Here is a 25,420-nt window from a genome sequence, read left to right on the forward strand (position 1 = left end):
ACAAATAAAACTCGTCGTCTTGCAAGAGGCAAGTCAGACTTTCACTATTGGCTTGTGATGTCTCCGGGTATACCATGGTATCCGTCTGACCTGTGAAACTTCTGAGTAATAAATTCTGTTATACTGCAAGTTGTGGGTCTGCGTCTCCTCTCTTCAAACACCGACTTCGACAAGACACTGCAGCTTGAAAGACACGACAATGTGATTCTGGTTCACACCCAGGTTACAGGGATCTATTGAGCTGGATTTGACCACACACCTGTTAAACAGAAACATCCACAGCTTCACCCCTTTGTCTGGTTCTCAGGTGAGAAAGCAGTGGATTGGCCGTGTGGACTCGAGCCTCCGGCCAGGACGTGTCCCAACGGCACCGTGTGCAGAGAGTACTGGACCGGACCCAACTTCGGGATCACCAACTTCGACAACATCCTGTTCGCGGTGCTCACGGTGTTCCAGTGCATCACCATGGAGGGCTGGGTGGAGATCCTCTACAGCGTGAGTCCCTCCTTCCTTCTCTCACTCTCTGTCGGTTCCTCTACTTGTGTTTAACCATCAACTTCTCAAATCCTACAATCGTTTCTCGGCTCTTTCTATTTGTTGGAGGCAGCATTGAGGGTTTTGTTTGTTAAATTGTTGAAAGTATCTCAGCAGTTATTGGCAGAACAACACATTTGTGTTAAGGTATTAAATCACATCGACTCAGAGGATAAACACTCACTGTTTCTGTCATTTACCGAAAGGAATTTGACAAAAGGAAACATCTAATTTAAGATTTATGAGAACTTTCATGATCTTCAGAGGATGAAACTCTGTGGAACACCTCAAATATATAATATAAACCATCTTATTTTAATGTCCCCATTGGCAGGATCTCTATATAGAGGGGGGAATGATTGTATCTAGGTTGTGTCTGTGCTTGTGTGTGTGTGTGTGTGTGTGTGTGTGTGTGTGTGTGTGTGTGTGTGTGTGTGTGTGTGTGTGTGTGTGTGTGTGTGTGTGTGTGTGTGTGTGTGACCTGCAGCAGAGATGGGGAACAGGTGAGGTCCCTCTGCAGGTTGTCAGGTTGTCAGTTCAGTTTCTGCTCGAGTGGTTGAGGACAGATCCGTGACACCGGGGGGGGGGGGGACACATTGTTCCCGTCCACTGTCAGTGTCCACGGAGCAGAGCAGCGAATACAGATGAGCCAAGAAGTTTATTTTGAAAAAGAAAAAAGAACATTACACTACTGTAACAGGAAGTTATGCATTTGTTGTTTTGCAGATTGTAAATAGTAGTTTGTGATATTTTCCTTTTTGAGATCTTTTATCTGATTTAGCTTTGGTTCACTGTCGGGAACTAAAGCAGAAATCTAATTTGGGGGGAAATCTGTTGTATATTATTATCCTGAGATTTCTTAACATTGAACCTCCTTGTAAAGGTTTATGCATTTTGGCTCTAATAATTATAACCATTTAGTTGGTGCACTTTTGCTTCCCTCTAACTGATTGGTATCATATTCAGGTTTAAAGTCGGTTCAGCGTCCAGCCAAGACCGAGTTGATCCTCATTTAGAAATGTAATAACAAAAAGATGATGTTGCCCTGATGTGCGTTACACATCTGGGTCACTGGTACGAGCCTCCACCCTCCAGCCGGTGAGGTCTTCACTTCTCTTTCTCTCTTTCACCAGAGCCAACACCTTTGTTTTCAAAGTGTCTGCACCTCTCCGGGTTTTTTCAGGGCAGCCAAGCGCAGAACACTTAGAAATCAGAATCCCTAAAGGACGAGAGACGTCCGGCCGAGCAGAACTAAAACCTCTCTGGCTCTGAGCTGCATTTTTTACAAAATGATGCAAACAATCTAACGCACAACTCGTGAAATCTGCCAAATGAGGAAGTACACCGTGGATTCAGGAAGTAGTCAGACCCTTTCGCACTTTAATGTGCTGAAGATCTGACTGATTTCATTTAATTGAAGCATTTTCTTCTTCGTCTCTTTCTCTCTCTCTCTCTCTCTCCGTCTTGAACGTTTCTCTTTGCTCGTCCTTCCTCTACATTTCTAAATCTCCTCTTTATATTCTCTAAAAACTTGTATTCAGATTTCCTCCCTTTGTCCCCCGGGCTCCGTGTTTTCCTCTCCCGGGAGACGTGGTTGTACATTGTGATCCACTCACACAGCCATGTTCTCTCTCTCCTCCTCTTCCTCGCCCTCTTCCTCGTCGTTTCACTCCAGTCGTCTCCCGTCGTTTCTCCTGCCTCATTATCCTAAGCGCTGGAGACCCGTGTGCGCCGCTGAGCTCTGAGGAACGTTCTCAGTCGCTGCTTGTTCTTTGTGTTTCGCTCTTTTTCCCTCAAACTCATTTCTTTTGATCCTCCCTGTTATTTTTATTTCCGTCTTTTGGTGTCTTTCCTGACCGTGTTTCTTGCAGCTCACCTAGCTCAGGCTTTTCACTGTTGACTTTTCTCCCTGTTCCTTATTCACCTCCGTTTAATCCTGAGTCACATTCACACGATGAGGTGTTAAACTTATGAACCCTTTTACCACTCACACGTCTGATGGAGATGAATCTGGCTCCTGTGTTGATCGGTGTGATCGCTGCTCTTTAGGTTTTATTAGATGAAATTAGAGTTAAAAAACGTCACTGTTGCTACGGTTACATCCACCTGACTCTGGAGTTTCAAAAGCAACTAAACCTGAGACGTTTGGAAATGCCCAGGCTGCGTTGTACTGTGGATGAGACGTTTGGAAATGATGACACTCGTATATTCGCAACTTAACAACCAGGTAAAGTGTCGCTCATAGTTCCTCCTCGTCGTTGGTACAAGAAAATAAATCCCTCATTTTACTTTTCATTAAATCTGTTTCTCCTTAGTTGTGGACGGGGATCAAACACTTCAGTGGTCGGAGATTGTTTTAGATTTTAAAACAACAATTTAGTTTTTAAGCTGAGATCAGACGGGACAATTTAACCCGGATTCACTTCCCTGACGCCCCACACTTCGACATGGTCCCAACCAAAAAAGACAAAATACACATGAAATCATTAAAAATCAGATGCTTTCTGTCATTTGAGTTTGTTCTTATCTCGCTGATGTTTGTTCATGTTTCGTGGTTTGGTTTGAATTAGTTATTTGATGATATAAAATTGAAATATCTCCACCGACAGCTGTTTATTTCTTGTTTAATCTCGTTTTTATTTAAACCGTTTACTTTCCTCCCGTCATCACATTACAGCTGACAAACATATGGGATCATTAGCAGAAGCTTCCTGAAGGCAATATAAATATATACTTCTGTTTCTTGACATTTGCTCCTAGAGGATAATTCATGGATCAGGCATTTTAAGAGGACTGATATTTATGATTTTGGTTAATTTGTTGATTGAATTTAAAGGGACTGTTTGACCAAGGCGGAGGTCTGTGCTCTTCTCATTGTTTTCTTTCATTAACCTTGTTTTCACCTTTTAGAAAATACCTGAACCCCCCCACTGAGCTCACTGAAGTTCTCCCTCAAGCTTTTGCTTAACGTGGGAAACCTCATGACCACGATGCTCAGGGAAAGAGCCCTGTGTGTATTTGTGTGGATGCACTGGAGCGTGCAGGTCGTGTGTGCATTAATATCCAGAGTCTACACATGTAGATGCACTCGTAGTTGCAGATACGGGGGGGAGGAAGGGGGAGGAGCTCTATTCTGTGGATTATATACGTTCCTGTAACCCGGCGTTCACCTCACAGATTGATGACCGTGGCACCTCCGGCCCGAGGGCGATCGTTTAGTCCCTCCTCTCTAATGGTGCAAAAAGAAAAGAGCGCCTCCTCCATCCTCCCCCACTTCATAAACCATCTTTCTTCTTCTTCTTTCCTCATTGCACTGCTTCCCTCCCCCCCGCTCCCACTTACCTCGGACCCTCAGCCACCCCCCACCCCCCCCCGGGGAGGCCACGCAGCAGGAGCCTGGCGTCTGCCGGCAGCTGATGTGAGGAAATGAAAACGCTGCTGTTAGTCCTCGTTTGTTCGTCATAAAGATTTAATATCTGAGAGACTTTCATGTGTGTGACGCAAACTCAGTGTAAAGACCACGAGGAACACTTAATGCATCTCAATGACACCACTTTATTGAGACCCGAATATATATATTTAGATATATGGGTAGTTGACAAATAAGGGTGAATCAATTGCCGTTTCAAAAATCTGATTTTCCATGTCACGCCACACGACAGCATTTGTGTTACGAAAGTTATTTTGCTGTAAATACTAATATACAAGTTTTGTGCATATTAAAACCTAATATTAATAAAGTCATGATATACAATATAATGCCAAGGCAGTTATTACCTGCTCCAGATATTTCTGGTTTATTTTGTTAATATGTTAGTTTAATGCTTCACCTATGTTACGGTCACACCGCAGGACATTTTGCGTATTCACCTTAAAATATAATCAAAACAAAACAGATATTTCATACAAAATCATAAGTTTAAAACAAAGTACCATAATATGCATCACATCCATGTGTTGTTTAAGTGGTTAAATGCATCTAAATAAACATTCACACTTAATTACAGAAAAATCATGCGTCATGTCATCCACCCATATATATTTTATTTTCTATTTTAAATTTTTGATATTCTATTTTATTGATATTCTATATTAATATTAATTATTATGTATTATTATATTATATATATTATATTAATAATCTATATACTATTTCTATTTTTATTTTATTTTTTTTGGTTTGAAATTACTGAGCATTGCTTAAAGAGAGCCTGTGACCCAAGTATTTCATTGCCAGCGACTGCTTCTTGTTATCTCTGTGCATTTGACAATAAAAATCTTGAATCTTGAATCTTGAAGACGAAGAAGAAGATGTCACACACAAGTTGCATCTGACTCAACTTTTGAAACATGTAGTGCAACATCATCAGACGAGGAACTCTGGGAAATCAGATTCGAGCGTCCACAGAGCACGTGCAGGAGTCGGGGGGGTTATTTATTGTTATTAATGCAGGAATGGAAACTTTTTGTGAAACGGGAACAAAAGACAAAACCTCCTCTGCCTGAGCGCAGTAATCCTCCTGAAGAGAGAGAGATAGAGAGAGAGAGAGAGAGAGACAGAGAGAGATTTTTTTTTGATTTTTAAATACCTACTTTATTCAGTTTTACAGAACAAGAGTAGGGCAATCAATTATTCCTTTCCCTCAAATAAATAGAGATTAACAATTGTAAACAAACAACATTAAAATAAATTATAAAATATGGCTAAAATGCAAATCATTTTCTTTTACAGTGCAGATCGCTCCTTTGACACATCGTTAAATGTGTCGAGATTTTGCATTAGCTCATAAAACCTGAAATCAGCCACAACTCTGGCTTTTACCAGGGCAGGAAACCGAGCAATGACATTAGTCCCTAGAGAGAGAGAGAGAGAGGGAGAGAGAGAGAGAGAGAGAGAGAGAGAGAGAGAGAGAGAGAGAGAGAGAGAGAGAGAGAGAGGGAGAGAGAGAGAGAGAGAGAGAGAGAATGAATCGGCATTGAGTGAAGTGAGCGAAACCTGTGGAGGACAAAATGTCACCGAACTGATTCTAACGCTGCTTCTTGATGTTTTTAATCGTGAGAGGAAACGGGAACAGAGTCCACGTGAAGGCAGATTTCAGCTTATGCTAATGGCGCCGGTGTTGCCAGCCGCCACAGAGCCGCCACAGAGCCGCCGCGTTCGCCTGGAGCGAGATCCCCTCCCGTCAGTGTCGTGTTTAGCGGCTCAACCGAACGCCGCCTGTTCCTGATGTGCAACTTCCAGAGCGTCAGAGGCCAGATTACTGTGGAATACGCATCCAGGAGTTTAAATTACGCATGCAGAGGAAAATAATGAGCATTATCCTTCCAAATTACTCTGTCATTTACTGGCTTTCCCCTTCATATCCCCCCCCCCCCCGCCTTCCACTCCATCCACTACGTTTCTCTTGCTGTGATAGTAACAGTCTCAAGGTGAAATCTTGGTTTTAACATGAAGGTTTTCTACCTCTGTCTTATTTCCCTCTGCTTCTCGTTCCCTGTGGTTTATCGTTCATCTCTCTGCAGTGCGTCACATGTTCACCTTCATCTTTCCCTCCAGATCGCGTGTTCGATTCCGACGTGTCGTGTTATCAGCGTCCAGCAGCAGCTGCGTCAGATCGGACTCTCAGATCCAGTCACCGAGTCGCTCTGTGTCCCGCTGTGGTCGAAGGTCGAGTCACTAGGACTAGAAACACAAAGAGTGCAGTGTTGCTGAGGTTAAAACGGCAAATCAATCAGATTTATATTCTTCAACCGACTCCAGAGATAAGAGCAGTCGCAGGTCTCCGTGGAGTCTTTGGTTCAGGGTCAGAGTCACATGACGTGAAGGTCATGGCGTTCGGCTCTTCCACTCGTCTCAGGTGCATTTAAAAACAAAAAGATTGAAGGTAACATTATCTTTTATTTACTCCGAGCTTCAGGGCGTGTGGCCGATTTCCTCAGCGTCGATAATGTGGAAATCTTCATTTCATGCCCTGTGATTTCATTTCACTTCCCGAGTCTCTTCCTCTGACCCAGTGGAAGCGGCGCTAATTACCTCTGCTGTGTCATTTCCTGGTTTCACACTTTAACAAATGGGCGTGTCACTTCATGTTATATCTGCTTCCATTTGAATTCTATCTTTGTGAAGAAGAAGAAGAATTTTAATCGCATGAGAGATTTACAGAAATCTCCACATTTCCACAACAGGGAAATTTGTATTTCCATAAGCTTTGTACCCACAGACTGTTGTTGGGATGAGGACACTGTGTGATTGACAGCTGGGTGCAGGTGTAGGTGGGTGTGCAGCCCCCCCCCCCTTTTCCAATTATGGTAACTTCTGGTTTCAAAAAACCAAGACGGCGCTGAACAACATGTCAAAGTAGAGACTTCCACACGGCAGCTCCCAAACCAACAGGTGACGTCACAGTGACTTTGAGTTGCAGTTTAATGTTAGTGTGTGTGTGTTTGTGTGTGTTTTTGTGTGTCCTCCCGCTTCATTAGAGCCGTGTGAGTCGCTGAGGCGGCTGCACTTTGACCTTGTCAGAGCGTTCGTCAAATCCCCGTAAAAATAGAGCGGCGCTCAGAGACAGTTTCACATCGTGCGGACGATCAGTCACACGACCGCGTGAGAATCCTTTCATCACCGCAGCTCGCCGAGGTAATGATGTGGAAGTAAAGACACCGGAGTTAAGTGTGTGGACAGTTCCCAGGAGCATGTGCTCACATTTTATACTTAACTGTGCAAAGAAGAAAATTCATAATTCACTGTCAAGTACTGAAGCAAAGGTGGGTTCAAGGTATTTTGGCGGCTAATGTTGATTTCCGGTGAGATTCAATCCTCCCGATAATCACCGGGGTGTTTCCACTTTGAGGCTGATCTGTATGGAGGACCATACATGACTTAAGTATAAATAAATAAATAAATAAATAAATAAATACAGAAATAAATAAATAAAAAAGGAAATACATAAATGAATACATAAATAAATACATTTATAACAGCAGAAAAGTCTAAATAAATGTCTTAAATATATTTATTTATTTATTTGTGTATTTATTTATACATTTGTTTATTTATTTATAATTAAGTCATGTATGGTCCTCCATAGATTTGATTATCTGGCAGAGTTATCATGGACATCAATTTAATTTCACTGAATCAAAGCCTCGTCCATTTTGTATCGTAAACATCAAACATCGATGTTTATGATTTGAAATCGAAGAGCAAGAGTTTTTAATCTGCGAGATCCCATGTCTGTTGAAAGCGTGTGGTCCTGCGTTCTCACTATTAGAAGATTAAAAATCAGTTACATCTGTCAGTATGTCATAGTTTGCAATGCTCCTTAAAAAAATCACTGGATGGTTCCCAGGAGCATGTGCTCAAATTTTTTCAAGAAAATCATAATTCACTGTCAAGTACTGAAGCAAAGGTGGTATCAAGTTATTTTGGCGGCTAATGTTGATTTCAGGTGAGATTCAATCCTCCCGATAATCTCAGGGTTGTTTCCACTCTGATCTGATTATCTGGCAGAATTATTATGGACTTAAATATAATTTCACTGAATCAGAGCCTCGTCTATTTTGTATGGTAAACATCAAACATCGATGTTTATGATTTGAAATCGAAGAGTTTTTAATCTGCGAGTTCCCATGTCTGTGGAATCACGGCTCACAATTAGAAGATCAAAAATCTGTTTCATCTGTCAGTATCTCATAGTTTGCATTGCTCCTAAAAAAAAATCTTAGAAACGGAAGCAATTTATCCTTTAAAAGTGTCAAATATAGATGAAATAACTCGTTACATCTGTGTCAAGAGAGAAGAGCAGTCGAGAAAAGAGCCTCAAATCTAATTTAAACAGTAGAACTGTGTGAAGACCTCGTGCTCCCTGAGCTGCTGAGCCCAGTCTGCTGCTCGTGGATGTTTCAGGTCTGTGAGGAGCTGTGGGATTGATTCAGAGTGGCTGTCTTCATCACAGCAGGCTTTCCATGCCATCAGAGAGGGTGTGTGTGTGTGTGTGTGTGTGTGTGTGTGTGTGTGTGTGTGTGTGTGTGTGTGTGTGTGTGTGTGTGTGTGTGTGTGTGTGTGTGTGTGTGTGTCAGCACTGTAAGCTGAGAGTGGGAGTTCACTGTCACACTGGAAACCGCACGATGCTCGGCTCCGAGTTGTTTGGCAGCTTTTTGCTTTCCTCCTCTCCGGTGGTTCGGAGGCAGCGATGACTCACGGGCGGGGGGGCAGAGGTGGAATAACCAAATGAAGTGAAACTTACATAAAGTCGTGGAGCGGAGGATGGGAGTTATTACGCCCATTTTCACTCACATTTATATTTGTTTTGCTTTGAATGAATTTTAATATCATGGAGATGACTCGACAGATTTTCCAGCAGCACTTCCTGTAGGATGTTTCCTCTAAATGCTTTTTACACCACAGATTTCAGACGCTTCTTGTCACAGATATGATGTAACGTGGCCAATTATTCATAATTTAGCCAAATTAAGAGAAACAAGAAACATGGTGGAGCTGCACAGCTGGTTTCTCTTATTAACCATAAACCACCATCACGTTTTAACCTTATTGCAACCACATTAAATAACATGAAAAGTGCATGTGTGTATTTTGAATAATATTGTTCCTACATGAAACCATGGAACTATTGCTTTGACCACAAATCAGCATCGTAGACAGTATTTAAAGATGCTCCTCAAAGGTGGAGCCAAAGCATCTTGATCGCCCCCTGGTGGCTGCTTGTCCCAACAAAAAAGACAAAACACACATGAAATCAATTAAATGAGATGGTTTCTTTCATTTGAGTTTGTTCTTATTTTGCTGATGTTTGTTCATGTTTCGTCGTTTGGTTTGAATTAGTAATTTGATGATATAAAATTTAAATATCTCCATCGACAGCTGTTTATTTCTTGTTGACTCTCGTTTTTATTTAAACCGTTTACTTTCCTCCCGTCATCACATTACAGTTGAGCAACATATGGGATCATTAGCAAGAAGCTTCCTGAAGGCAATAAATGTGCATCAGCAGTTTTTTTTATAATGAACCACATTCATAGAGCCCGTGGCCTTGATTTGCCATATGCTTTTAATTTTCTGTCCTGTGGTGCTCGTCTCAGAGCATGGATCCATACACATTGCACTTAACGGTGGGGGGAAGCTACTAGGTCATGCATCTTTATGACACATACATAAAACCATTTAATTACATATTATTCCAAATAGCTAAATTGATTTTAGTAACAAAATCTTTTCTCAAGCTGAAGAAAATCAGATTTCTTGCTCTTGTGCATTTAGCTCTTTCAATCCCTTAAATCCGAGTGGACCAGCCGCTCCGGGCGGGTCAGGGTTCCACCTTGAGACCTCGCTGGGTTTCAGATTCTGAAAGATGTTTGCACAAGCTCAGCTGAGCTCGGCTCGCCCGCCCGAGCTGTCAGATCAGAATTAAGGCCGAGTCAACAGGAGAGAAGTCCTCCCTCCGCAGCAGCCGACTCCGGGACTGAGAGCTGACGCAACACACTTCACTCTCAGGCCTGGAGCAGCAGAGAGAGAGAAGCATCATGTATATCTGCTGTGGCTGCAAACAGGAAAGAGCTGCGTGTCGTCAAACTCTAAGAAAAAGATGCCTAATTGATAAATTTAAGAAAAGCAGAACCTACTTTAAATAGAACAATGGCTGGCGTTACTTTTTAAATCTGCAGAATAATGAAGCTGCTGCAGAAAGAGCTGCTCACCTGATTGAGTTCAGTGACACTCGACTCGACTCGACTATTCAAAGATTATTAATATTGAACTTATCACAAATCGCACCAAATTTAACACTGCACCTCTTAAGGCAATAAACATTACAACATACTAAGTGTGAAGCTGATAGCATGTACAGTTCTCCAGATACGTGAGCAACACACTGGAATTATTGGAAAGCAATAAAAGGTGAGGTGGCTTTAATATTTGCCAAGACTTTTCAATATATATTCAATGTGTAATATTGAAGATATATAAATGTAAATCTAATAATTATCATCCTTTTAGCTCCATGTTGGTCTCCAGCCAATGAGGAATACTACATTTGTCTCACTGTCGCTGTCGCAATGGACGAGGAACAGTTGTTTTATGAAAACTGAATTCAGTGAAGCTTGATTCAGACAGAGCACTGGTTGCCTGTTTATTCAAACCTTATTAAAATTGAACTCATCACATCTACTAATCGCAACAAATCTATCACTGCACCTCTTTGGGCCATTACCAATACCATGAGCCACAAACAGTGATTTCTGGAATTATTGGAAAGATATAAAAGGTCAGGTGGCTTTAATATTTGCAAATTTTGTGGTATTTTCACATATTAAACATTTATTTAGAATTTTGAATAGTCTATCTGTCATTATAGTCAATTTAAATCTAATATTCATTCTCCTTTTAGCTCCATGTCTCACTGTCGCACTGGATGAGTTTCACTTGTTTTATATTTTTTAATGAAAACTGCTTTAAAAACTTCAATAAAAAAACAACAAGGAAGAAACAGGTAGAAATCAGTTGTTGGGCCCAGTTGTTTTTTTAACCAAAAACCTTTAAACACAGATTATTTAACGCAAAGGAAACAAATCACTACATCGAGGCGACGTCTGTGTAAAACATTTACTCTCTGATGAACTTAACCAAGCATGAGAGGCAGAGACGAGATGATGAGACAGTGATGAGACGTTGGACATGTCGGGAGAAAGTGAAGCTTCTGGCAGCCATTTATTCTGATGTGTGGGCCGCTGCTTCTCTGACAGCTGAGGCCATGCTACAGTGTGTGTCTGTGTGTGTCTGTGTGTGTCTGTGTGTGTGTGTCGGGTACATAATATAGATCTCCAACCTGCTTATTCAGCCGCCCTGAACCTCCCATCACAATTACAGCCAGCGTGAGGCAGCGCATCAACTCTGGCGTCTGCAGAATGTCAGCGTGCTTCACACGACCCGTCAGTCCGCAGGTCGCTCTCCCGCTCACAGGACGCCGTGTGGGCACCAGCATCAAACAGGGATTGGGCTGACTCCCACGACCCCCCCCCCCCCAGGGGAGACCAGCATGAACATTCAGCCGTGTTGTAGTCGGTCCAGGTCGACCATCACAGACATAAAGGATCCTGCCCAGAGTCCTCCGGGAGTCTGTCGCTGTAAGGGGTTGCATTTTGTTTTGTCACTTAGTTTTGAGCACAACACCCACATGCTGTAGTTTTATGGATTCATAACATCGTCCATCGGGAGTCGTGGGTTTTGCCCATCACGGATATATTGTGTTATATCCTTTGGTGCTAACTTTTGGTCTCCTCCACCATTAGAGGAAAATATCTGGCTATAGGATTTGTCACTTTACACATTTCATTTGACACATTAACATAAAAACACTTGTTAATTGCTCATTAAAGCTTTTGATTTTGTTTATCGTGAAAAAGGTGGAAGTCACAGTGATGAGTGTCAAGCCAAACTATCTTGATCGCCCCCTGGTGGCCGGCTGCAGTACCGGTCACACAAACCCTCCCTCCTCCTTGTGAGTGGACGGGACATAAACCAAACTAATACATGTGAAAAACAAATTTACTCAAAGATAGTTTGTGTCATTTTAGAAAGTTCTTAACAAACTGATTATGTTGAAGTGATAATGGTTCCATAAGTTTGGTTTTAATTAGTGATTTGATGCTTCATAATTGTACAATATGAGAAAGTGGAGACGTGTCGTCCATGTTTATTTAAGATATCCAAAACGGGAACAGTGTGTGTGTGTGTGTGTGTGTATTTGTCCCACCTATTTGTCTGTGGACTATTCACTGGTAATAGAAGTAGGAATATTTCGGCGCCTGTTCCTCTCGCTGAATTAAACACTTGTTTTGTCCTGATACTCAACCAAGCGTCAGTCAGTGGCTTTATTTGGAAGGAGACTTTTTTAAATTGCTTTTTTTTCTCAAACTGAAAAGTTGTCAGTGTTTTTTTTTTGATTGACACTGAAGTTGGCAAATGTTTCTGTTTTTTTGGTGTCTTCAACCAAGTCGGTAAAAACAAGTTCTTATTCTCAGCTGTGATTGACGGAAGGAAAATAACTCTTGTGTCCTTTTTCTTAAATTTAAAATGCTTCATTTAAATTTTGTTTTTGAGATGTTCGTTCACTGTTTCTGACGGAAATTACTTTTTTTAACTAAGAAATCACAGAAGACACTCTGTTGAGACACATTTGTTATTTTAAAAGACGATTCCAAGAGAAGGAAAAGTGACAATCAAGCTATGGATTATGTTTTGGTTTGTTTATTTGTTGGACATGAACCAAGAAACAACCCAATCATTTCTGGGGTAGATCCAGATTTGTGGATGTGGGTTCTTAGGGGACTGTTAGGACTTGGTGGAGGGATACGCTCTACCGGTTTCCATTCTAGTTTGTATAAGTGACATTTGTCATATTGATTTTCTGATTTTGTGTCTCCAGACCAACGATGTGGCAGGAAACACCTGGAACTGGCTGTACTTCATCCCTCTCATCATCATCGGCTCGTTCTTCATGCTCAACCTGGTGCTCGGCGTCCTGTCAGGGTAAGATGACCTTCCAAACCCAAGTTCACGTGTTCCCCGAGCCGGAGTCATGTATGACTAAACACAACACGTATGTCCGAACAGAGAATTTGCCAAAGAGAGAGAGCGAGTGGAGAAGAGACAGGAGTTCCTGAAGCTCCGGAGGCAGCAGCAGATCGAACGAGAGCTGACCGGATACTTGGAGTGGATCTGCAAAGCGGGTTCGATTCAATTAAATCTCTGAAACAGCGTGAGGTGTGTGCTGTTGTGTTAGAAGAATAATAATCCTTCCTCTCTCTCTCTCTCTCTCTCTCCCGCTGCAGAGGAGGTGTTGCTGGAGGAGGAGGAGGAGATCGCAGAGGAGAAGTCTCCGCTGGACGGCGCCTGGTACAAGAGGAAACAAAACCTGCCAGGTGAAAATCTGCTTTACCACAGTCAGTCACCAGAGAGGTTTCACACGCCATCATTTCCTCCGTCAGCGTGTCACCATCACCACAAACCCCCCCAGGTACTGATTTAACCGTGTCGGCCAATCGGAGTCCAGGACAAAACGCTAATACCGGTTCCAAGCAGAGACGCCACGAGCCCAAAAAACCTTTTTGGTGTCTCTGTCCACACGTCAACACTGGAAATAGTTTCTCAACATTTCTCCCTGGAAGCAGTTTTATAAAAGGTCAGTTGTTAGTGAACTAAAACTCCGCCTCCCTCTGGACTAAAGGTCGCTCGGGTGTTTTGTGACATTTGTCCAGATTTTCCTCTGAACCTGTGAGAGTATTTTTGCAGATTGAGTTTCTTAACTTATTTCAGTTCAAACGTTTGGCTGTTGATGCAACTGATGACTGGAAGAAGGTGGCGTGGAACCTGATAAACGTGTGTGGGTGTGTCCAGGAATCTGACCAGCTGCGTGGACAGTAAAGTCTTTATGGACGATAAGCACACCTTGCATTTACATAACAGTTAACATATGACATGAATTATCTTAACTGGAACTAAATGCTGTTCTCTGAATGCAGACAAGGCTGTTTGTTGCCATGCCAGCCAATTATATATATATATATATATTTATATGAATAATAAGTGCAATCATAGAACCAGCACTTATGATCAGACTGGTACTGGAATGATAATCATGGTTTTCACTCTTGTTGCCATTTTTTGCAGCAGAAATAATTCTCTCTCCCTCCCTCCTTCCCTCCCTCCCTCCCTCCCTCTCTCGCTCATGATGTCAGTCCATTAGGGCCGATGTGAGGAAGAGGGTTAATTAGTGGGATTTACAGTCAGTCCTATTAGATTTGTTAATACACTCATGGAAATGCGTTTGCCGGGGAACGGACGCACACGGGAGACAGATCCGAGCTGAAGCCTCCGGCGTCGTCACGGCAGCCGGCGGCTTCTTGTTCTCAATTATTTACATGTGAGGGATTAAAAAATGAGAAAAGAAACTCATTGTGATTTTGCCGGAGGAGGAAATACGGAGCTGGACTTCGTCAGATGAGAGAGGGGTGGAGGGAGGTGTCAATCACAGTGGACACGCCCCCTCGATGGAGATCCCTCCCTTCTTAAATCATTCATCCTCTTTGTCTTTTGATGATGAGAAATTTAGGAAATCTATAAATATATTTTGGGCAGACTGGATGATTCCAGTTCTTTCTGTTCACTCTCCTCCTTGTCCGATGGTGTTGCCTTCAAGGACCCTCTCCACGCCTGGTAAATCTGCCACCCCGTGTACCTAGAGGCCTCTGCAGCGCCCCCCAGGCTCTGAAGTGTGAATGACACGTGTTGTCATGTTGCACATTCCAAACCGAAGTGTCCTGATTCTCCATTTATCTCAAATCTACAAATATCTCCAACCCAGTTTGTGTTAGAAACCAGTGATTTTCTTCAGATTGTTTCTCAGCCTGGTTTTGCCGCTCAGCAGCAGCCGGCGGCTCGAGAGCAGAACCGTGGTTTTCAGCTGAGGAGGAAGGACGTGGTGACAAGGAGCCGATCACGTGACCGTCACATTCATGTCCTGCTGGCAGTTCTTCATTCCAAGGCTGGCGTCAAGCAGGAAGGCAGAAAAGCTCCAAATGAAAAACATGATTGATGCCTGCTATTCAAATTTTCCAATTAGCTCACTGCTGCACACACACACACGCACACACACATCCACACACACACACACACACACATATATATAAAGGTATTGAGGGTTGAAAATGCAATTTGAAAATGCTTGTCTTACAGTTATACACGACAGCACTGTTCCTACATCACTGTTCATTTCTGAAACATAATAATAATTTAATTCTCTGTTTTCTTCGCAGTTCTGAAACGAGGCAAAGTCAAGAAAGGTAAAAACGACCTGATCGGAGCCGAGGACGGGGAGGATCCTTTCGCCGACCTCTCCTCCGTCGGTAACTCTCACATCTTTGACCTTTGACCTTCGCGTGTCGTCTGCTCACAGGCGACCTTTCACAATAAGAGCGACTCTAAGAGCCGGTTTCTGAAGGTTTCTCCTGCAGAGACACGTCAGCTTGAGGGAGAACAAGTAGAATTTAACTTTCCTTTATTAGACTGTTAAATTAAAAAACAGCAAGAGAATCACCTGCAGCGATTTAAAACTTTATACATTTACAGATTTAAGCGTCGCCCACAAAGACGGATGATCATTGCTCGTCTGAGTGTTGGAAATAAACATAAGTGAAACTCTTCTCCTGCCTTAAACCTAAAATCCTTTTTTTAACCTCCTAAATATCTCACGTCACGACTGTTTTCCATAAGTGCCGAGGGAGGAGGTGCTCTGCGTGGAACTTGAGACTCATCTCTCTTGTTTTGCACATTCTGCCTCCAGTTCTGCAGAGATATGAGCTGCATGGTTTTAATGAGAAGCTGCAAGTAAAAGTCAGGGAGAGATTTGATGCTTTTATTCCTCTCCCTCGGGGATGCGCTCTTACTTTTAGCAGTTTTCGGTCACAATCATTTTTCTGTGTCTGTTCACGGGTGTAAAGTGGAATTGATTCTTACAGACGGAGACAATCTGATTCATATTCAGGTTCATATTCACGCCTCCTGCTTTCGTCCGTCTCTCCGTCCCATTCATAAAAATGTCAAGTATGTCTCAGGAACCAATTCAAACTTTCCCTTTGACTCACAGAAGAACTTGTGAGATGTTGGTGGTCGAAGGTGTGCTGTGACCTCACAAATCCCTTTTCTTTGCCTTGTTAACTCCTTATCTTAAGAAACCCTTACAAGGCTTATTTCAAATTTGGCACAAAAATTCCCAAGGACTCAAAGATGAACTGATTAGACTTTGGTTATGAAGGGTACATTTTTATATATATTACAATACAATACAATATCTGGCCTCTTGAACACGATATCTCAAGTTTGCCTTTGGAGAATTTCTTCATATTTTGACAGAATTCAAGCTTTTTAACATTGCTTATTAACTTTTAAAATAACAAAAGAAACATTCGTCACACACAAGAGGAAAGAAACCCAGTAAACATGTCTCGTGTTGCCTGGACCTTCCTGAATCTTTCCTGAGTAGAAGTGAACTTTTAGCCGCAACTCGAGGCACAAACTCACGTGGGTGATGCTGACAACTAACCTTTGCAGCTTCGGTGACCGGAGGCACACATGCAATCCTGGTGCAACTCGAGAAAACAGAGAGAACAAGGGTCTGTGAGAGGAGAACAGCGTCAGCAGGTGGAGCCGGATACAACTGTTCATTCCTATCAGGCAAACAATCCATGAAGTGTTTTCGGTGCCTGCAATAACAATAAGAAATGTCGTCTGAGCATCTAAAAAAAACGTGATTTAAAGATCTCAATGAGAGTCTTGATGAAGGTGAAGCTGCTAATCACATGTAGGGATTCACTGTGTGAACCAGGAAGCACTTTCTCACGTCTCCTTTCTTAGCCTGTGATATATTTGAAGACCAATGTCGTCTGTATGAATATGAGAATGAAAGAACAAGGGAATGTTTTGGACAATCTGAAGTGGTACATTACTGTTAATATTGAGGTGATATAATATATAGTAATTGTTGATTTTCAATCATAAATACTGACGTCTGTAAATACACACTTAAATATATTTCCCATATTATAACACTCATTCTTGCCAGAAGTGCCTTTTGAGTACTAAATGCTTTATGTACTAATTTCTCTTCCTCCTCCTCCTCCTCCTCTTCATCGCCTCCAGCTCCTCCCGGCTCTCCGTTCGGCCGAGCCAGCGTGAAGAGCGGCGGGAAGATGGACGGCTCCTCCTACTTCCGCCGCAAGGAGAAGAGGATCCGCTTCTTCATCCGCCGCATGGTGAAGGCGCAGAGCTTCTACTGGATCGTCCTGTGTCTGGTGGGACTCAACACGCTGTGTGTGGCCATCGTCCACTACGACCAACCCGACTGGCTCACCAGGGCCCTGTGTAAGTCTCACACACACAGACACACACAAACACACACATTTCAACAGATGGTGTGTAAGACTGGGTTTCTCTTTCCTCTGTTGCAGACACAGCAGAGTTTGTGTTCCTGGGTTTGTTCCTGAGTGAGATGAGCTTGAAGATGTACGGCCTCGGAGCGCGGAACTATTTCCATTCCTCCTTTAACTGCTTTGATTTCGGGGTAAGACGAAGCAGAGTCGACACTGTCCGGATGAGGTTTTGGTTTTTAAATAGTTTTGAACAGACCCACTGATGCCTTCACCCTCTGCTCTCGTCTGCAGGTGATCGTGGGAAGTATCTGTGAGGTGATCTGGGACATGATCAAACCCGGAGCTTCGTTTGGGATCAGCGTGCTACGAGCCCTGCGGCTGCTCCGGATATTCAAAGTCACCAAGTGAGTTCATTTTTACAGTGAAGAGGCACAACAGGATTCAAACGCTTTCATTTCTCACCAATTTTCCATAAATAAGAACCTTAATTTAATTGTTCAGAGCCACTTTAAATGAAGCTTCACCACGCTGGGTGTAATGTTATTTCCGTGATCATCATAACTCTTAATTTAACACACGTTCAGTTCAGTTATTTATTCCACGTTCCAGGAGCTTCACATTTCTTCTGAATTCTTTCTCCCCCCCGATGATCCTGTTAGAGCTTTGATTGAAATCCTTTTATTTCCTCAGATTCTCTGTAATCCTGTGATTCAGAGAATCTGGCAGCTGCCGAGTTTCTACGCAATCGGCTTCGTTTAAGCTTCGTTATTTCCGTCTGAATGTTGGTTTCACCCGTTGTTTTCTGTGTTTGCTGCTTTCGCTCAGATACTGGAACTCGCTGAGGAACCTGGTGGTTTCCCTCCTGAACTCCATGAAGTCCATCATCAGCCTGCTCTTCCTCCTCTTCCTCTTCATCGTGGTCTTCGCTCTGCTGGGCATGCAGCTCTTTGGAGGACAGTGAGTAGTCTCTCCAGCCCGTCCTGCTCTCTGCTCTCTGTGTGTGTCTGTCTGTGTGTGTTGTGTGTGTCTGTGAGTGTGATCCCTGGCCCCGGCGTGGCGCTGGTGACAGCCGTGTAGACACCGCAGGTATCTGGCAGAGCAGCCGCTCAGTGTGAAGCTCTTTGATTCGAGTCTCTGCAGGAGCTCTCTGTCGCCTGATGACAGGATCACCTCCGGATTGTGCCGATAATCACAGATCTAACATCCAGGCTCCGTCTGTCTCTGTCCTCAAACGTGGCTGCATGACCACGAAGGTTCAAGGACTTCTGATTTTATTGTTTGTTTTAGTCGGTTCTAAAAAACACCTGCTATGAAATAAGAAAGTTTCAAATATAAATCCGAGCAGGGAAAGATAAAATGCATTTTTCTATGTTTGACTTCATTTTTCCGAAAGTTGTCTTTTCCCAGATTTCAGGTTTTTAACTTGAAAAGCACAGAATGTGAACAAAGCAGCTTATTTAACTCGACTCCTCTTGTATTTAATCTGTCTTTTTTTTTACAAGATAAACTAGAAGAGACTCAGAAACTTAGAGAACACAAACTTCCACCAAGACCCAACAGTCCCCCTATGAAACCACATTCAAATTCATCAAATCCAAAGTGCACACGTGTTAATATCAGTCCCCTAAATTGTTCTTCACCAAGATCCTTGAATTATTCTCTGGGAAATTATTAAAATGTTGATAAACATCCACCTCACAATGATATAGAAATTTGATCTGGATCTGCATGGTGATGTAATGGCTCCAAACCACATCCTTCCACCAAGTGTTTGCATTATCATGTTGAATAACAAACAAATGAAAATGAAACCACAACTAGATTTGTGACTTGTTAGAATTACCACACTGGTTGTGATGCTGAGAATTATGATTTTATTATACTTTGACACGAGCGACCGCTGTCCCCTCCCGTCCCCCCTGTCTCCTGTCTCCTTCCAAAGTCCCCGGTTTCTTCTGATCATGGCCGTTCTCAAGTTAAAGTTAAACTTCACCAAACCCAACGGACCCTCCACCGCGGAGGAGACGCCTCGGTGTCTTTTGAAGCAGCCGGCTGTTTCCATGGCAGCGAGCCCACATCAGTCTGCATCATCATTAGCTTGGCATCGCTCGGTGGTGATGGACGAGTGAGAGATGAGTCTGACATCCACATGGTGCTTCCAGCCGGCCGAGCGCACGATTCCCTGCGAGTGATGTTCAGCTGTAATGTTCAGACTCACATTTTAAACCTCGAGTCTAAAAATGAAACCCAAGTCGTCAAATTATTCCTGGAGACAGAAAATCTTCTCTTAAAAGCATCGCTCTGCCTTTTGGAATCCGAAAACCGAAAATGACTTGAGTAAAAGTCTTAAAGTCGCTCATATTAAAAGTACTTAAGTATCCAAAGTATCTGGTGCTGAAATGAACTTAAGTATCAAAAGTAAAAGTACAAGTACCAAAATTAAAAATGCAAAGTGCTTTTTATAGTGGTCCTATACAGACACAAAACAACCCAACATGTTTCACCTCAAGATTTAGCTCAACTGACTGAAAAATTATAACAACAATATGAATATAATGTATATAATGTATAATTTTACAAATTTTGAACCCTAGATATGAGAGAGAGAGAGAGAGAGAGAGAGAGAGAGAGAGAGAGAGAGAGAGAGAGAGAGAGAGAGAAGTAGAAAGTACAGATATTTTTTATTAAATGTAACAAGTAAAAGTAAAAAGTCGTCAGGAAAATAAATACTCAAGTAAAGTACAGATATGTGAAAAATCAACTTAAGTACAGTAACAAAGTATTTCTACTTCGTTACTTCCCACCACTGAGTAGATCTTCGTTCCTCCCTCCTCGGAAGTGCGGAGGTGTAATCCATCCTCCTGGCTTTTGGAATACGGAAGTAGAACATGGAGACACTCCCAATGACGTTCCTACTACTCTGATAGTTGCTAGACAACTCTATCCTGACAGTCTGATGTTGTCTCATAACCTTGAGTAGAAAATGTCATGCACCAAATGAACCATAACAAACTCTCTAGACTCTCCTATCAAGACAGCTGTGAGACTGACCATCGTTGTGACGCACACACATTTCTAATTTGTAGATTAAATATTAGGAAGGACAAGGTTATTATTAAATCATTTGTACAAAGCATAATATCTACCTAAAACTACTCATAATCTTTATTTTTAAGAGTTCTCTCAGCACAGACTATACTTAAAAATTTGAAATCCTAACAGATGGAATAGAGAAATTCACTCTTTATCAGACTTTCCTTGTGAATTGTCAGACGCAGGAGAGATGATTTTCCAGAGTTCAGCGATCGCCTGGAGTTCTGAACTGTGTTGTGACATTTAAAATACTCAACATTTAATCAGAAAGGTTTCGGTCGAGAGGTTAAATTTCAAATAAATAAATATAATCGTTGGCTGGGTCTCGATTCAAATTACAACCTTTATTTAAACTCGACAAATCATTGAGGGGTTAAATAACAGACAGATGATCCATGAGGGTTTTAACAGTGACTCTCCTCTTTGTATTCAGAACAGCTTCTTCATTTAGTAGAAGCCTGTGACTTGATTTGTCACCGGGCTGCAGGATTCCACGTGTGCAGCCGTTATCTCCACTCCACATGTACACGCCTGTGGATGCGTGTACATGCGTGTCCTCTGTGAGAGTCAGGCCTCTCACGGTTCTTGTTTTCAGGAATCGATTTTTTAATGAAGTCCCCTCGGCTGCTGCACAGGAAGCAGAGTGCCGAGCTCCCGATCCCCATTATCAGAGTAAACAGAGGTCGACACGCAGAGGAAACGCCGCCGCTCCCCGGGCTAATCCTCAAGGAACAAGGAGAGGATGGAGGGTGGGGGTGCAGGAAGGAATGGAGGGAACAGTATGGGGGGGGCTGAGGTTTAATGGAGAAAGTGGCAGGGGAGGGATGATGGAGGGATGCACTAACGAGACAGAGAAGGACAAAGGTAGAAGGAGAGGAGCATCAGAGAGAGAGAGAGAGAGAATATGATGACACACGGAGGGAGAAAGACCTTATTGAATTAGTTGCTCCTCCCTCCATCCCTTCCTCCACCCCCCCACTCCATCTCCCTCATGCATGTACAGTGTATATTACAGCCAGAGCGATGCAGCCTGATGTCATTAGCTCATATTGGATTCTCACAGATTCGCCACATGGCCAGAAGAGCAACGAGCGTGGACTCACGTTTTCCAATATGTGATCCGACATGAAACCTTTTTATCTGTGGGTTGAAATCTGAAGGATTCTTATCTGTGATGTTATTCAAAACTTCACTGACTTTCAATTACATATTCAATTCACATGTAACTTGATCTCATAACTTCAACGTAAAGGGTCACATTTAATGAAGTGTTTTCTTTAAAAAAAAAACCCATATATTTATTGGTTTTATACAGTTTTATACATTTACATACATACAAGAACCTTCCCCAACCAGAACATATGGCAGTATGAAATGACAGTAAATAATACAAATATCACAAATATTGCTAAGTTATGATTAAAACATAAATTCAAGAAGGACAAAAAATTACAATGAAAACAAAAAAATGTAATATATGAAGTGTTTTCTATCATAAGCTGCAACATTTAACATTATTTATCAAAAAGGTTTTAATCCTCATCCTCTCTTCCACTGCAGGTAGATTCACTCCATGTAAATCTGACTGTAATTTAAGGTTTAATATTTGTTTATTGTTTTTCCTTCTTTTTGAAATGAAGTTGTTTCTTATTCTGATTCTTTTAAAAAGGTTTAACTTTGAAGAGGAGACGCCGACAACCAACTTTGATACGTTCCCAGCCGCCATCCTCACTGTGTTCCAGGTGACACACACACACATGCACACACACACACACACACACACACACACACACACACACACACACACACACACACACACACACACACACACACACACACACACACATTCATCTAAGCTTTAAACAGAGACTATAAAGAAACTCTAATGGTCACAGAAGCTGCAGTGAAACAGTTAATTGGCATTTTAATTAATGTTTTGGCAGAAATTAACTGAAGTCGTAAATGAAAGATTTGATGCTTTTCTCTATTTTATCTGCTGTGACGAGAATCTTTCACCATTTTCTCATATTTGTAGATGAAACAATTAATAAGCCAATTAGCAAAAATAACCAACGGATGAATTGATGATGATAATAATCATTATTTAAAGCTCTAGTGTGTTTTTTCCACTTGATTCACATTACCCCTGATATAAATAAAGTAATCTTGTATTACGTTATTCTTTAGATTTATCCACTTGTTTGTGATCGAGAATTGTTTGATTTCATCATATTTCCGTCTTGAATCCACACAAACACACACGCACACACACACACACACACACACACACACACACACACACACACACACACACACACACACACACACACACACACACACACACACTTCCAGAATAAATGAGAGACTATAGACTTTGGAGAAAAGAGCTTTATCAGCCTTAATTAAGTGAAACGACTGGACCTTGTTCCTTTGGTCCCATAATGAGCTTGTTGATAATCCTTCAATTAGTCTGTGCTCATAACCCTTCACTCTGTCAAATAAATTAATTCTCTACTTTTATAAACCCTCCTGTGTCCGTCCTCTTTGTCAGATCCTGACCGGCGAGGACTGGAACGCCGTCATGTACCACGGGATCGAGTCCCAGGGCGGCGTGCGGCGCGGCATGTTCTCCTCCGTCTACTTCATCGTGCTCACGCTGTTCGGGAACTGTATCCTCTTTTTTTTTCAAACTGCACTTTATGATCCCTCACAGGTCGGGGAAGAAATATTGTAATATCTATTTCTTCGGGCTCTTAAAATTCTAATTTAAAGTGAATAAATAAACCATCTTCATCCGGAGATATTTACAACCGGGTGGAGGAGGAATGAAACTTCTCTTTATTACTGCGGCAAAAGCTGTGTTTTCTTAGTTGCTGTATGAAAAAATAGAAAACGTGCTTTTCTTTTGCAAAGTGTCGCTCATAAAAGACCATTTAATTCTCTCCAAAACTTTTAATAAGTTCCTTGCCCTCACTTGACTCCTCCTCCTGTCCCTGAGTGTCTGACCAGCGTCTCTTAACAGGACAGATTCTGACTTCTCCTGAATATTAGAGTTATTTTAAATAAAGGTGAAATTGCTCATCCAGGGTCAGACCTGGACCGGAGGTACTGGAGCTTAAAGAAATCAAACTTTAGTGATTCACATTATTGTGAATTATGTGTATTTTCTCCTGAGCCCCCCCCCTCATTCAGACACCCTCCTGAACGTCTTCTTGGCCATCGCCGTCGACAACCTGGCCAACGCACAGGAGCTGACGAAGGTGGGTGCTCGGGTTCAAACTCCGTGTTTGCATTTGAAAGACATTTATAACACATAGCGATGTTTACTTCCTGGTTGTGACTGGTTTCAGGACGAGGAGTTGCAGGAGGAGGCGGCCAATAAGAAGCTGGCCCTGCAGAAAGCCCTGGAGGTCAAGGAGGTCAGCCCCATGTCGGCGGCCAACATCTCCATCGCTGCGTAAGTCTCCCGGAGTCTCTGTCCTCTGACTTCAGCTCCACACCGGAGATACATGTCCCTCTGTGTGTGTGTGTGTCTGTCCCTCTGTGTGTGTATGTGTGTGTCTGTCCCTCTGTGTGTGTGTGTGTCTGTGTGTGTACACTCCTGTGTCATTCTCCCGTTGACGACTCTAACCGTTTACCTCAGTCGCTCTGAGAGGTTTATTAATGAAGCTTTGAGGGAAGGAAATGCTTTAGCTCGGCTTGAATAGACTACAGAGGCCTTTTAATCTGAAGCCATTATAGACACCAGCCTAACAAATAGTTCCAAACAACTATGATTATGAATCTGGAGTCTATGAATAACATAACATGTATATTCTTTTAGATCCTTGGCCTCATTTTGAAAGTTTAAGAGCTATCGAGCAAAACACAAGAACAAGAGAAAAACCTCCAATCTTCTCTGTCAGATCCGATAATGACGGAGACGTCTTTATAAAACGCTGTCACGCTAAAACTTCTGACCCCGTCCCCTCCCTGCCGCCGCCGGCCTGTGATTGACAGGTCTGGGGTCTTGTGTCAACGAGGTAATTAACTGCTCCTCCAAATTTAAACTATTTTTAGAGCCCTGATGAACACTGGAATTATGAGAGTCTGTCAAAGTTGGAGTGAAAAAAAAAAAACTGGAGCGTCTTGATTTACAGAAGCAATATAATGGAGTTTAAATGAAAAGAAAAACAAAGGATGGACCCGGTCTGAGGCGCAGACTGTAAATAAAGATGGACGACACGTCTCCCACCGTCCAGAGACAAACACGTACAAAACAAATTAACTAGAGTGTGGACAGAAGCCTCTTTTTCCTACAGATGAGCCTTAAAATGACATAAAACCTATTTGCACGTGTTTTCTAATGTCCAATCTGCCAACATGGAGTAGATACAGCTACATGTACTGCAGCCAGCCACCAGGGGGCGGTCAGGACGCTTTGGCTTCACTTCTCCGGAGCTCTCATGTCGTCCATCTTTATTTACAGTCTGTACATTTGGTCACATGAGCTTCACGCCGCCGTTTATCAATTTAAAGTGTTTAATTTGTTCCTCCTCTCAGAACCGGGTCAGTCGACCTCTCACCAGCGTCACTGTTGTGTTACGTGATCTGTACGTTGTGTTACAGTGTTATTGGAATATTTTAATTTGTATATCGAACATGTGATTTACGGTTTGTGTGAATTCTCTGTGCTTTTTTTTTAGAGAAATTCAGGGTTTCATGACAAAATTATTTAAAACTCACATATTTATATATTCAAATATAATTTCAGTCATATCTTTGTTTCTGTTTTGTGATGAAGCTCCTGAATGGTTTGATTTCAGTCTTTGTTCTTATGACGATGTATCTGCTTGTGTTGTGGTTGACGGAG

The 25,420-nt window shown here is 42.3% G+C and overlaps 1 protein-coding gene across 1 annotated transcript in view; it reads left to right on the forward strand.

Annotated features, from left to right (window-relative positions):
• The window catches only part of cacna1bb (calcium channel, voltage-dependent, N type, alpha 1B subunit, b), a 117,246-nt gene that overhangs the window by 47,484 nt on the left and 44,342 nt on the right, over nt 1–25,420 (forward strand). Inside the window, 13 exon segments of the mRNA XM_061075298.1 lie at nt 308–495; nt 12,975–13,078; nt 13,163–13,278; nt 13,381–13,470; nt 15,364–15,453; nt 17,246–17,467; nt 17,554–17,666; nt 17,767–17,879; nt 18,301–18,432; nt 22,238–22,310; nt 23,120–23,237; nt 23,761–23,828; nt 23,919–24,025. Coding sequence (XP_060931281.1) covers nt 308–495; nt 12,975–13,078; nt 13,163–13,278; nt 13,381–13,470; nt 15,364–15,453; nt 17,246–17,467; nt 17,554–17,666; nt 17,767–17,879; nt 18,301–18,432; nt 22,238–22,310; nt 23,120–23,237; nt 23,761–23,828; nt 23,919–24,025 — 1,534 coding nt within the window.

The sequence above is a fragment of the Limanda limanda genome, chromosome 1, assembly GCF_963576545.1.
Source record: "Limanda limanda chromosome 1, fLimLim1.1, whole genome shotgun sequence".
Classification (NCBI taxonomy): domain Eukaryota; kingdom Metazoa; phylum Chordata; class Actinopteri; order Pleuronectiformes; family Pleuronectidae; genus Limanda; species Limanda limanda.